The following is a 12,490-nucleotide window of genomic DNA, read 5'->3' on the forward strand; positions in this document are numbered from 1 at the left end:
TTGCAGTTCTGCTCAGCACTGATGTGTGGAAAAGAACTATGGGACTCCAGGAGATCTAGGATATTAGCCATAAGGAAAGAAACAGCCCTATTTCACCTTTACTGTAAAATGTTCTTTATTGATTGCCAAGAATGAAAACCCTTAAGCTTTTGTTAGATCATAAAAACTTTTTTTATAGCAGCTGAAATGAGGATTTTGATTCTGATTTTGATTAGTTTTTACTAAGCTATGCACTTGTCCCACTGATCATATTCCTGTGAAATTTCTCCAGGACCTGGACTTGCTTGTGTCGAATGAGGATGTGGGGACGAATCTTGGCAATGGCCTCTATTGCTTCCTGAGGGCTCCAGTGATGCAACTGAAAAGGCAGAAAACCAGCAAGTGAAAATCCATTCCATCCTTGCACCAGTTAATGGAACCCTCCTGGAGGCTACAGGCAATATTAGAGGTGCCAGAAAGCTTGCTGCTGCTTTGCCCCTTAGGTTCACTTGATGTTCTTCTCAGAGAGGCCTGCAAGTCACACATTCATGAAATGTGTCCCTCAGTTACAGAAGAATCATTGCTGCCTGGGCCCTCCATGTTCCATCTTGCTTGCTCTTCATGTTGTGAACAGTTTCCTGTCCTAGCCCCACTAGACCAGAGCAAAAATGCAGCTTGCTTTTTAATCTTTTTTTTAAATTCTACCAGTACTCCCATCACATTTCAGCACTTACTGAGAAAGCTTTCTTTTCAACAGTAATGGCAAATTTTCCAGGGAGCGCTTAGTAACAGCAAGGGAAGAATCCACAGGTGGGATTTTGTTCTTAGTGCTGGCTTCCCCCATTGGGTTGGTAGAAGAATTCAGAAAACAAGTCAGTTCTCTTGATCCTGAATTGTATTTATGGAAAAGCGTAGGAAGGCTCACCATTACTCCAGTGAACCAAGAAGAAAATACAAACAACAAAACGTATGTTTATCTGCTAAGTGACCCTGTGCTCATGAGTGACTTGTTATTCCCACCTCAATCTGTTCCTCCACAGAAAGAATTAAGAAAAGCAGAATAATTCATAATTTGCATTTGCATTCAAAACAAGGTAAGTTTGAGGCCTCTCTTAAAATGGGTGACCAAGCTCTGTAAAATAATGGAATATTAACCTGTACATGCTCAGGTATCCTGAGCAAGAGTAAACTATAAAGGTTGTCTGCATTTTATTTCTATTTTTTAATGAAAATTCACCCCATTTAGGAGAGACTCCTGACCTGAATTAAGTATGCTGCCACCATGGTGGCACTGCGGGAGCGTCCTGCCTTGCAGTGCACATAGACACTGTTACCACAGGCCCGGTGTCTCAGGATGAACTCCACGCCCTTGTGCAGGTTTTCCAAGGTGGGGACTCCAGTTAGATCCACAGTGCTAAGACGCAGTTGCTCCACTCCCATTGCCTCCCATTCCTGTAACAGACATAGCAGATTCAGTCAGTGAACTTTTGGGCGTTTCTTTTTACTGAAAGAAACTAAGAATCTGTTGAGACAGTTGGGAAATTCAGAGAAGCTTTAAAGAGACTTTGAACATCAATCCTTCAAATCAGATGTATGAAAACTTCAGTCCTGGTCATCAAAGGTAGTAGTTAAAGGGGACTGAAATGTGTTTCAGCTAAAGGAAAAGAGGGAGGTTGGGATTTCTTCCCAACCCAAGGGCATTCCTGTTTAGTGATGTACGTGGGTTCCATGCTCCCTGTGTTTCCCTGCCACTGCAGCTACAGTTCACTCGCATGCTCACGTTTTACTGGTTTGTCGCATCGTTTTTAAAGTCGGCTTAGGTACGAGTAGTCCCGGCTTTGCTGCCACAGGACTTGGCGGTGGCTGCCAGGATGACAGGAGGCGGCTAAAGCCTAACCTGTGCCGGGACAGACGGTGACGAGAGACCTGGGCGAGGAGATACACCAGAAATCCCGGGGCTCACCTGGGGAGAAAAACAGAGGAACCGGGTCTCGTAGTCCTCGGTGAGGGTGACCACGCCGCGCACGTTCTCCTCCGCCACCAGCTGCGGGCACAGGCACCATAAGGGACCTCGGTTCCTCCTAGCCCGGCCCGCCCCGCTGCGCCCGCCTTACCCCGCGGATGCGCCCCCGCAGCGGCAGCGCCCCGAGCAGCACGACCTCGTCGATGCGGTGGAACCAGGGCCGGCGGGACCCGGGCAGCCGCGCCCGCGCCACCGTGTACAGCAGCGACGGGTAGAAGAGAAGCCGCGCCGCGCCGGCGCCCAGCGCCTCCACCAGCCCCATGCGCGCTGGGGCCGCGCAGCGCCGGGCCGGGCCGGGCCGGGCCGGGCCGAAGGGCGGGGGGGCGCCGCAGACGCGCGCACCGAGCGTCACCAGAGGGGACACCTGCGGCAGGGTCGGGCCGCGGGCGGGAGGCGCCCGGCGGGGCCGAAGCGGGGCGGGGCCGGAGCGGGGCGGGGCGCGGCGGGGCCGGCGGCGGGGAGGGCGGGCGCACCGCCCCGGCCCCCCCCACTCCGCGCCCGCCGTGGTCTCTCCCGGAAGCGCCGCCATCTTGCAGAGCCGGCCTGAGGCGGCGCAGGGAGCGGAGCGGGGCGCGGGTGGATCTCGGGGCAGGTGAGGGCGGTGCCGCCGCCGGGAGGAGTTCGGGCCGCGCACGGCACGGCAGGGACGGCACGGCAGGAACGGCGCGGCGCGGGGCCGAGCCGAGCCGGGCCGAGCCGAGCCGGCGGGAAGCGCGGTCCGTCTCGCGCAGGTAACGGCTCCTTGCCCCTTCTCCCCTGTTCCCCGGCGCTCCCGCCGCGAGGCCGCTCCTGCCGGGCCGAGGCGACCGCCCCGCTCCCGCCCGCGAGGGAGCCGCCGCCGCCGCCCCGTGCGCGCCATCCCGGGGCGGTGCCGCCCCGCCGGGAGCCCCTCCGGGGCCCGGAGCCGGAGGCTGCCGGGTGTCGTATCTGATCCGAGCGCTGACAGCGCCGCGGGCGGTGGCGGTGGCGCTGCGGGTGCGAGCTCGGCCCGCGGCGGCGGCGCCATTGGGGGCGGGGGGGCTGCGGCGAGGCCGGGCGGACCCCGGGGCGGGGGAGCGGCTGCCCCAGGCTCGGCCGCCGTCGGCCTGCCGGGCTGGGCGCCCCGGGCACCTAGAGGAACCTGGGGTGCGGTTCTGTTGTCGTCGGTACGGTGCGAGGCTGTCCGATGGAGCGGTGAAATGTGTGCTGGTGCACCAGGGGTGGAGGCGAGTCAGGCATACGAGAAGCACGATCAGGGAAATTGCAGTTCAGCACAGTGTGAGGATTTGCAGTCCTCAAGTATGAGAAGGCGTGACAGACACTGCTGGAATTAAGAAGGAAGAGGAGTATAAAAACCAGGAGAGACGGAGCGTAAAATGGGTGATAAATACGTGAAGAAGCAGTAAAGGTTGATAACAGCCTGCTTTTTTAATAGAACTGTTACGAGAAGGAAGTTGAAAGGCAACTTTAGAATACACTCATTTAAATTCCTGAGGAATTGTGCCCCAGACATTTTCACCTTTAAGGCACAGGCATTCTCTTCTGCCAGAAGTTGTCGGGGAACATTTTTCAAGCATTGCAGCTTTCTTGTATGTCCTGCTTGAGTGTGGTCGTTGGGTGTGTTTCACCAGTTCGCTGGATTTAGAAAAGTATTTGGTGGGGATTTAGATCATGAAGCACACTAGACTTCTGGCTTACAAGAGCTTGTCTTTTCTGGCTGTCTTGAATTTGTGTTTTTATTTTTTGTGTATGTCTGTCCTTTCAGTCTTACTCTTTTTACCAGTGATCACAAAAATTGCTGAACTACTTCCTAGTGTCTTTCGTGGTCTCCTCTGTTGTTTTTCTCTAGGTTAGTTCATCAGATAGGTTTTACTGCACTGACTTGGCATTGCACAGCCATAATAAACCCATAACATTTTTATTCTTTTTTCCATTCCCCTCGGCTATGTTGCTATGTTCTTGGGATCTCTGCATAATATGAGATACTGTATCTTCCTAGAATTGTGTCTGGACCTTAGCCTTGGAGAAGCAGCATTGTTGGAAATACTGCTGCTGTGGTTGATGTTTAAAATTAATCTGTATGTGTTTAGATTGAGCCAAGAAATGTTAGGGTAGGTACAGCTTGTATCTAGCAGTTTAATATGTTCAGTTGCATTCCTGCTGTTGAAGGAGGAGGACAGGAGCACAGATCTTATTCCTGCTCAGAGACATGGGTGCAAATGTATATACTACTAAAATTCTTAAATGGGAATTTTTAAATAGAGTGATGTAAAGAATTTTTTTTTTCTTTAGGTGGTTACTGTTCTCTTTCAGCCTCTGCTCACATTCAAAATTATTGCTGATACTTACTTTGGGAAGGCTTATACTGTTCTGAGAAGTGCATTCACCATTTCTGAATGATCATTCTTGCATGGCTGTCTTTATTCTGGTTTTCCTTTCCCTAATTTTCAATGTTACATTGGGGAAAATCAATGTGTGATCCTAACTGCTCTGTTACATGTTTCCCCTTTTTGTATCTGTTTTTTTTTTTTTTTTTTCTTTTTAATAGGTAGCAAAATAATTGATGCAAGCCTAGGACATTCTGTTTAAATGCAAAAGAAAGCAGGAACACAGCATCTGTAGAAAAGCAGACGATTGAAAAGTGACTGTTCTGAAGTCATGAACACTAAAACATGAAGATTTATGTGTTAGGTAGTTTTGTTTTGAAAGTGGATTGCCTACAAAGTGAGAAGAATGTACCAATCTTACACTATGAGAAACAGGGTAAAGAAATCCATTATAGTAGTATTGTGTACTTCTTACTGTATCCATGCTTCTGCTAGGCCTCCAAAACTTGATGCACTTGTAGGATTATCTTTGCATGGCAGGGGAAAGTTCTTTTAGTTCTTCTGCTACGAGTAGGGGTTCTGAAAACATGCTCCTCCCTGGCACCACTTCTCTAAAGGGGAAAGCAGGAAATGTGGCAGGATCATCGATAGACAGTAGTTGTCTGTCTCATTAATAATAAATCCATGCCTTGCCAAGTAACCTGTGCATCAATTGGAGAAGCATTGGTTGAAACAAAATGCCTTGAAATAAGGGAAATATTTATAATGTTGTGTAAATTTTCTTCTAAAGTCACAGTCTCTTGTATTGGTTGAATTTCATAAAAGGTAGAACCTTATGTGATTCTTAAATATTTAGATTCACTTTGAGTTAAGTAAGATTCTACCTGAAATCCAGTATCTAATTGAACTTATTGGGAAACTTAATGTGAGCAAGTTGCTCCTTAACTATTTCTTGCATATTTTTCTGAAATGTGGCTATTGATTATCAGTTACTGAGTCATCTGCCACAAATCTCTTCAGAGTGCTCACTCTGATTTTTCCTTTAGTGCCTGTTTTAGAATAGGTGGGAAGTGAGACAAATTGTCATAGTTTTTGAGATTTCCTGGTTATTAGTCTTTAGCACTGAGATCCAAGAACCCACTGTTCTGGCTGTTGAACTGGATACTGTTCTTAAGTTAAAATGTCCAGTTTTCCAAGACATAATGTGAGTTGGTTACTGTGACAGCTGCAATAGTCAAATGCACTCAGATCTATATTTCTGCTTTCTTATTTTTCAGTCTTGCCATGAATGTCTGAAATGTTTTATTTCAATCTGGGCATGTTTAGTATTGCTTGTCCTTCAAGACTATGTGCAGAGTTATTCAATGCCTTCAGGCAAAAAGGTATGATTTTTATCCATTGATCAGGTATTTGGCAGGAGGAAGAAATAGTATAGAAGAAAAGAAGACTAATATATTTCAGTATTTATTAGAATGGGGATTGTAAGTTGAGGAAAGTTACCTAGGACTTCTAATGGGTATTTCCCAAAGTATCACAGAGCAGGATCTTGAGGGGTGATCATGTTACAGGATTTCTTGAGGCAAGAGAGATCATTTTGATTGGAAATAGTAACCACTAGTTTTACTGCCCCTCTTCCAGTCATCGGAGATACTTGTTATATGCATAAATGCAAGATACCACATTTCTGCTACTGCTCTCTGCAACCTGTTTTATAAAGATGCCAAGACACCTTGTGTTTGGGAAGAATGAAAAGAGAGCATTCACATTTCAAGAGGAGATTTCCCAAACATCACCTGATATGAGACTCAGGCAGGTAGAACTAATATACACATTGGGTCAAAGCTGCAGTGCCACTTCATCTACAAGTGCTTTGCTGTAGGGAGGAACAGCTCACGAGTCTGAACGGTGATGGACAGAGCAGGCTTCTTTGTGTGACAGCAATAGCGTGCAGCACAGTCATCCCAAGGAAAGGAAGTCATCTTTGACATCTTGAGTAGCTTCAAACTTCCAGCTGTCTTAGCTCTGTGCTAAAGAAAATGCATTATTGCTAGCTGACTTCAGGATGAACAATGAGCAGCTAGATGGCTGAACAGAAATCTTCAGTAGTTTCCAACTCTTAGTGAAGAATTTCAGTTTAGATGATGCAGTTTGTGTCACAGGTATAAGTAAGTGAAAGCCTTATGCCAGAAGAGGAATCCTTGTCCACAAGCTGTCTTGTCTGTCCTATGTATGCATGTTACCTTTGTATCTTCAGTATGCTTAGCATAGCATGGGTTGTCTTTTTGTTTTTAGAAAAGGTGTGCTGGCTTTCTGGCTGCTCTGTTAGAGGCAGAGTATTAGTGACAAACTGCAGGTTTTGGTAAGTCTTTACCAATTTTGAGTCTTTACCAATTTAGAGTAGATTTATAACTGGTTTAATGGCTTGGGTTGCAGTGGTAAAGTCCCAGGTAGAATTAAGATTATGTAAACTGGGCTTAAAACCATATTGTTCTGGGATTTTTACATTGGTTTGACTAAATTGCTTGTAGTATAGCATGGAATAATTAGCTTGAGAATTGATGAAGTCCATGCAAATGAGCAGGCAGTTTGGGTTCTTTGTCGTTTTCAGCAGCACACCTCAAGTAGATCTTGAATGAGCATGTGGATGAGAGGATGGGTGTTTGTTGAATATCTGGTGTCATACTGGTGTGGTATCTGGCAGGCTTTCCTTTGCAGAGCATTTTTTTTAATGCTTACATGCTCTGTGTTCTCTCAGAACTGGATGCTCTCCCAATTCATATAAGAACCCAGGTGACTGTCTTACATTGTTTTTACTTTAAAATAATTGGAGTTTTTCAGGATCGTGGCTTCTTTTTTTCACCTATCAAAAGTGTTCTTTCAGGTATCTTTCACTTCTGTCTGCTGGCTGTTTTGTACTGCACCTTTCACAAAAATAATGTAGATGTTATCCACTAGATTTCAGTATTTCACATGTCAGAGTAAAACTGTTTTCCTTCAAACATCACTTAAAATTCAGGCTTTCACTGAACCCATGCATATTCTCTGCTATTTTTGTCCCAAACTATGCAGTTCAAAAGATATTCCAATGTAGGCATGCAATCCACAAATTTTTTAGACTCTGTTGGAAAGGGAATATTCATGTCTGCTTTTTCCAAAGCAGAGGAGTTTGTAATTCAAATCAAGCACTTAGCAGACAATGTCCAAGTCTACATACAAAAACGGTGTTATCTTTCTTAATATATGTAGAGATTTGCAGGATGGACACCAGGCATCTTATTATCTCTGCAAAATCTTACAAGATAGAATTTTGATAAATGTTTCTTCAGAAGGCAATGAAATATTGATCTTTCAGGAAGAGAGAATGTATTTTGAACATCACATCTAGCTTTTGCATTTTGTGTAGGCACAGTACAGTGTAAAAGTAATTCTCTAATTTATAGGTTTGTATTCCAAAGCAGAGCACCATCTGAAAATATTTTTTGCCTACTTACCTGTATTACCTTGTTATTTGTCTTCAAAAATTTTCTGTCCTCCATTTAAAATTCTGAATTAAAAAATACTTGGATGACAGGTCAATTTAGTGATGAGTTGTATTTCTTCTTGGGGTTTTGTTGGTTGTTTTTTCTCCCATGTGATTGTTCGATGACTACAATGTGGAGAACTATTGAGGACAAGTTGAAACAGTAAAAATTACTTGCACAGTCCTAGGTGACATTAGAAGTGATACCCTTGAAAATATCAAAATATTTTAGGGAAGAAAAAGGATTATATATTTACTTCTCTAAAGCAGTTTTAGTTGCTCAGAAATCCATGATTATTATATGCACTGGAGACTTATGAAAAGTTAAGTGAGTATTTTGTGATACTTATGGACTAAAGCCACCATGTTGCACTCGATTATGCATTCAGTGCCAGAATTTGATCACTATCAGAGATTGGCTGTAGGTGGTACTGTCTATATTTCACAGTGTGGAAGCTGCTATGACACTAATTGTCTGATGCAGAATTTGCTTTGTAATTCCTTTGGGTTTAAAATTATTTTGTCATTTAATTCAAGACTAAGCTTTAACAGGCATTTCTTGGGAAGCAAGACTAGGACACATAGTCTTGATCCTTATCTGTAAGGAAAATTATTTAGGGTGTGCTTAGGTGTAGAGCTAATTCTGCATATTCTGTTATCTTCCTGAATTTGCAGGGAGCCTAAATCATTATCTCAGTAATGAGAAATTTGAAAAAAATATCAGGATTGTTGGTTTTAATGCCAGCACTTTTGTGTCTACTGGCATGTGACATTAACAAAACTCCCTGACTAGTGTGCTTCTCTTAGTTCTGAATTGGCTGCTGCATTCCTGATATAGCTGGAAGTTGCAGCTTCTACTTACTTGTATGAAAGAACTTTTCTGGTAGCTCCTGTAAGGTAGTGTAGTTTGGTATCACCACATAAGTGTGGGATACACCAAGGAGAAGCAATAGGCAGCAGCATGTGGTAATAAATCGCTTATGAATAATGATGCTTTTTTTATATAAATGAAGCTACTTTTGAATAAATGGAACTATCTTACTTGTGCAGTAAAAATAAAAATAGCCTGTGCTACTTGTATAGTTTTCATAGGTTTTTTTTCTGTGAAGAGCTGTGGATTTGAGTCTTCAATTACACTTACTCTGTTCTTTCTGTTTTAGAATGTGAAAGGGGTGGGGTGGGGGGAGAAAGAAGAGGATGCTGCACAGAAGTGCATTTCTTCTGTTTTTAAGAAGAATGTATAGGAAAAGGTTTAGTTAGTGTTTAAACACTGGCAAAAAGGACTACAGGGATAGCAGACAAGATGTGGCAGGTCACCATAGTACTTAGTATCAACCAATGAGAAAGGTCATGCTTCCTGGTTTAGGACAATACTTGAAAAGGGAGAAGGGTTTAAAAAGATTTCTGTAATTCAATTTGGGCTGGAGGGGGGAGAAGGTCAAACCAAGAACTTAATATGTGGTTGTGTGCGTCCAAAAGCAACAAGGAAGGCTTCACTAGTTCAGTAGTTACTGAAATGCTGGTGGATGTGGGGATTCCCTGGGAGGAAGATTTTTGTCTTTTTCTGAGTTGCTGCCCAGATTTTGTTGGTGAATATTGTTAGATATTTGTGCATTATTAAGGTGGGCACAAGAAAAGTGGAGTTGGAACTTATTTCAAAACAGGAACTCTCTTAGGTTCGTATGCTTTAATTATTTTCTCTCCTTGCACTGTGTGACAATGAGTGAGGGTGTGTGTGTGTAAAGGAACTTGTCTTAGCAATGGTCTCTTTCAGAGACCATGTATGGGTAAAGCAGTTCGGCTGCTTCAGCTCCTGCTCCTCCCTCTCGGGGAGCTGAGCAGAATCTCTTCTGCTGAAAGGGTTGTTCCACTTTCTGCTTTCTATATTTGTCCAGCAGAGCACACTGGCTCACCAGGCAGTGGCTGGCCTGGTGGGCATTTGCTGAGCAGAATTGGGAGCCAGGGCTTACAGTCTCTGTTACGTCCATCTGTCTGTCTGTCTCTGGGATGACTGGTGTTCCAAGTGAAAGGCGATTTGTTTGTGGTTGTTGTCTTTTTTGTAAACTGCAGTTCGTCCCAATTTGGGAGTCTAGGGAGTAGAAATGGAGGAATTGTCTTGCAGGGGCAATTTGTAGTGGGTGTCAGTGGCATCAGAAAGACCCAGACTTAACCTCCAAAAGAGCTGCTGTCTTTGGGTGAGGATTTTAATCTCCCTTCCTGCTTTGGGGAGTGATTAGCCAAGGCCTGTATCCTTCCATAAAAGGTCTGTTGTCACTGTCTGCCTTAAAGATTAATGAAACCTAGATCCTGTCCTGGAAGATCTGAGTGCTGTGTTTGCTTGTTATGGGCAGTGGGGATTAATGAGGAGCTAGACCCTGGCCTGCCTAGTTTGGAATCAGGAGTTGGTGTTCAGGGATGAGGCTTGTAGGAAATACCTTGTTAGGACGGGCTGGAAACTTGCAGCTAAGACTTCCCTGACTGTGTGCTTGCATAAACTTTGTATTAAGGCACTGCACACATTGGGATTACCATTCACAATTGCTTTTTTAAATAGTAAATCAGGTGAACAAATAGTGCAGAATGTCTGTTAGCTGCTACACTGTGGTAAACTGTTGATACAATCTTCGAGTAGCAGAAAGGTGCTCAAAATAGTGGCAGCAATTTACACCATTAACTATGGCAATAATTCCATTTAAATTCCATAAACCATTTACACCATTAACTATGGCAATAATTCTTTGAGAGGGAGAAAGAGGGTAATTGTTTATGGGGCACTTTTTCTAAATTTTAAGAAATACTGTCCCCTTAAAAATTATGGTGTCTTTTGAATATCTTTGCAAATAGGCATCAGTCTTTTGTTTCTTGGATTTGAGAGAGGAAAACACTGTTTCAGTTGTGAAATTGATTTTAGCAAGAGTCTGCCGTTTTTGTTGAGGACCATGTTTCATAAACTCAGTTTGAATTCTTTTTCTTTCTTGCTACTGCAGTGTCTTCAGTGTATTTCCTCCTGAGAGAGGTGTGTGTCTTGGATTTGGAAGAAGGACATTTTGGAGGCAAATTGGTGGATCTCAGCTGCCTGACAGTGTCAGGATTGTACTGATGTCTGCAGGCAGGGGCCTGTCATTGATATGTGACAGAGGGTCATCTTCTTGAACTGATTGAACTCAAGCAACTTTGTTGTGTGGCTGTTTTCTGATCATTCTTTGTTTAATGGAGACACACTGCAGTAGTTTTTCCCTCTTCATGTGGAAATCCTGCAGAATTTGTTGCAAATATGCAGCCTGTGGGATGTTAAGCTTGTTATCTGAAGTATCTTGGTATTTTGCCTAATTCTGGCATCCTCTGCTAGAATTAGGTCCTCTGCCCACCTGTCTTCCCACTTTTCTGCTTGCTGACTCCCCAGCTTACAACCTTTCATTTATATGAGTTACCAGTTAAAATAAATTCTTGGTACTGTTGGAGGTCAGTGACTGAAGTTTTATGATTCCTCAGCTTTCAAGTGTTTTCTTATAGCATACTCACTATTTCCTCCAAGTAGTCTTGGAGCAGGAATATAATTAGGCAGTTTTAAAGGCCTCTTGGAATTACACTATTGCATGTTTAAAACTACTGTGTGTCTGTTCTGTGAAAGATGCCATGATAAATGGATAGAACTCTGAATAAATAATAAATATATGTGCACCAAAAGCATTTGAGTAGTACAATGGCACTGGGGAATTTCAATCATGCCATTTTGTTGTAATCTTCCTAAAGGCAATATATGAGAAAGCGGCATTGTTCAGAGCTAAGCCAAGCTGTCAAGACAGGAAATCTTGTTTGCTGTATATACTTTTGTTTTTAAGGGAGAATACCCAATAATCTATTGTATCTTGACTGTTACCCTGTCTGCAGAAAGGGTTTAATCAGGGTAAGAGACAAATGAAAAATTAACTTTTGTCTGATGTCCTTTGAAGATACTGAAATTCCACAGGAAAGCATAATTTTTTATTTTCTTCTTGCCCTACTGCCTTTTTTTTTTTTTTTTACAAAACAAGCCCTTTTAAAAAAATACTATAATTATGCAGTCGAGTAATAAAGTTTGGTTAAGGATGGACATATGGAAAGATTACAGGAATTGTAAATTAAGTCCAGTGTGCATTTCAGATTGATGAAACTTAAAACTGCTATTGTGAAGTATTTGCAACTCCAGGAAGAATGAATGAAAGTTGGAAAACATTTACTTGTGATTTTGAGAAGTTAAATCATATTGTTTAATCAAGAATATGAAGTGACATGTCTCTAATATCTGAGGCAGTCCACTGACAAAGAATTGGAACAGTGAAGATGATTATATGGAAGGACATGTATGTAGTTCTTACAAACAGTGTTTTCTTAACAGAAGCACTGGAAGCCTTGTTTATCACTTGAGGTCTTTAGAAAGGATCAATCAATAGAGATTTAATTGTGTGAAATTCAGTACCTAAATCTGATGATCTAGTTCCATGAGTAATTTAAATGAGCATCTGCCAGTATTGCTCTGAAAGAGGCTTGTGCCATTTTTCATGCGTTTTTCCTTTCCTTTGTGCTACCAAGAACATCTGTGTGGTTGTGAGGTGAACTGAATCTAGGAGCACATCTGGGTTAAAACTGTTATTTTCCTGTTGTTGGTAGTGGATAAGATCA

General features: G+C 43.3%; 2 protein-coding genes across 14 annotated transcripts in view; one reads left to right on the forward strand and one right to left on the reverse strand.

Moving 5' to 3' along the window:
- Positions 1-97: 97 nt before the first annotated feature.
- On the reverse strand, positions 98-2,727 carry PTPMT1 (protein tyrosine phosphatase mitochondrial 1). 2 transcript variants are annotated; one of them, XM_054635682.2, is made up of 4 exons: positions 2,094-2,546; positions 1,943-2,023; positions 1,240-1,431; positions 98-358 (listed from the first exon to the last, which is right to left on the reverse strand). In XM_054635682.2, exons 1-4 carry the CDS (start codon positions 2,529-2,531, stop codon positions 227-229), a joined length of 843 nt encoding a protein of 280 aa, XP_054491657.2. In that variant the 5' UTR covers positions 2,532-2,546; the 3' UTR covers positions 98-226. The 2 variants fall into 2 exon arrangements, 1 of the variants encoding a protein (XP_054491657.2); XR_013182767.1 differs by lacking the exon at positions 98-358 and adding an exon at positions 367-631 and having other exon boundaries at positions 744-1,431; positions 2,094-2,727.
- The window catches only part of CELF1 (CUGBP Elav-like family member 1), a 58,594-nt gene continuing 48,575 nt past the window's right edge, over positions 2,472-12,490 (forward strand). For 4 of the 12 annotated variants that reach the window (XM_077180040.1, XM_077180046.1, XM_077180044.1 and 1 more), the window contains exon 1: positions 2,589-2,733. The gene's annotated coding sequence lies outside the window, so the exon portion shown is untranslated. Of the gene's footprint in view, positions 2,734-12,490 lie in introns of all 12 variants that reach the window. The other 8 variants (XM_077180041.1, XM_077180045.1, XM_077180050.1 and 5 more) reach the window with 6 other exon arrangements.

This window comes from Agelaius phoeniceus, chromosome 6 (assembly GCF_051311805.1).
Source record: "Agelaius phoeniceus isolate bAgePho1 chromosome 6, bAgePho1.hap1, whole genome shotgun sequence".
NCBI classification, from domain to species: Eukaryota; Metazoa; Chordata; class Aves; order Passeriformes; family Icteridae; genus Agelaius; species Agelaius phoeniceus.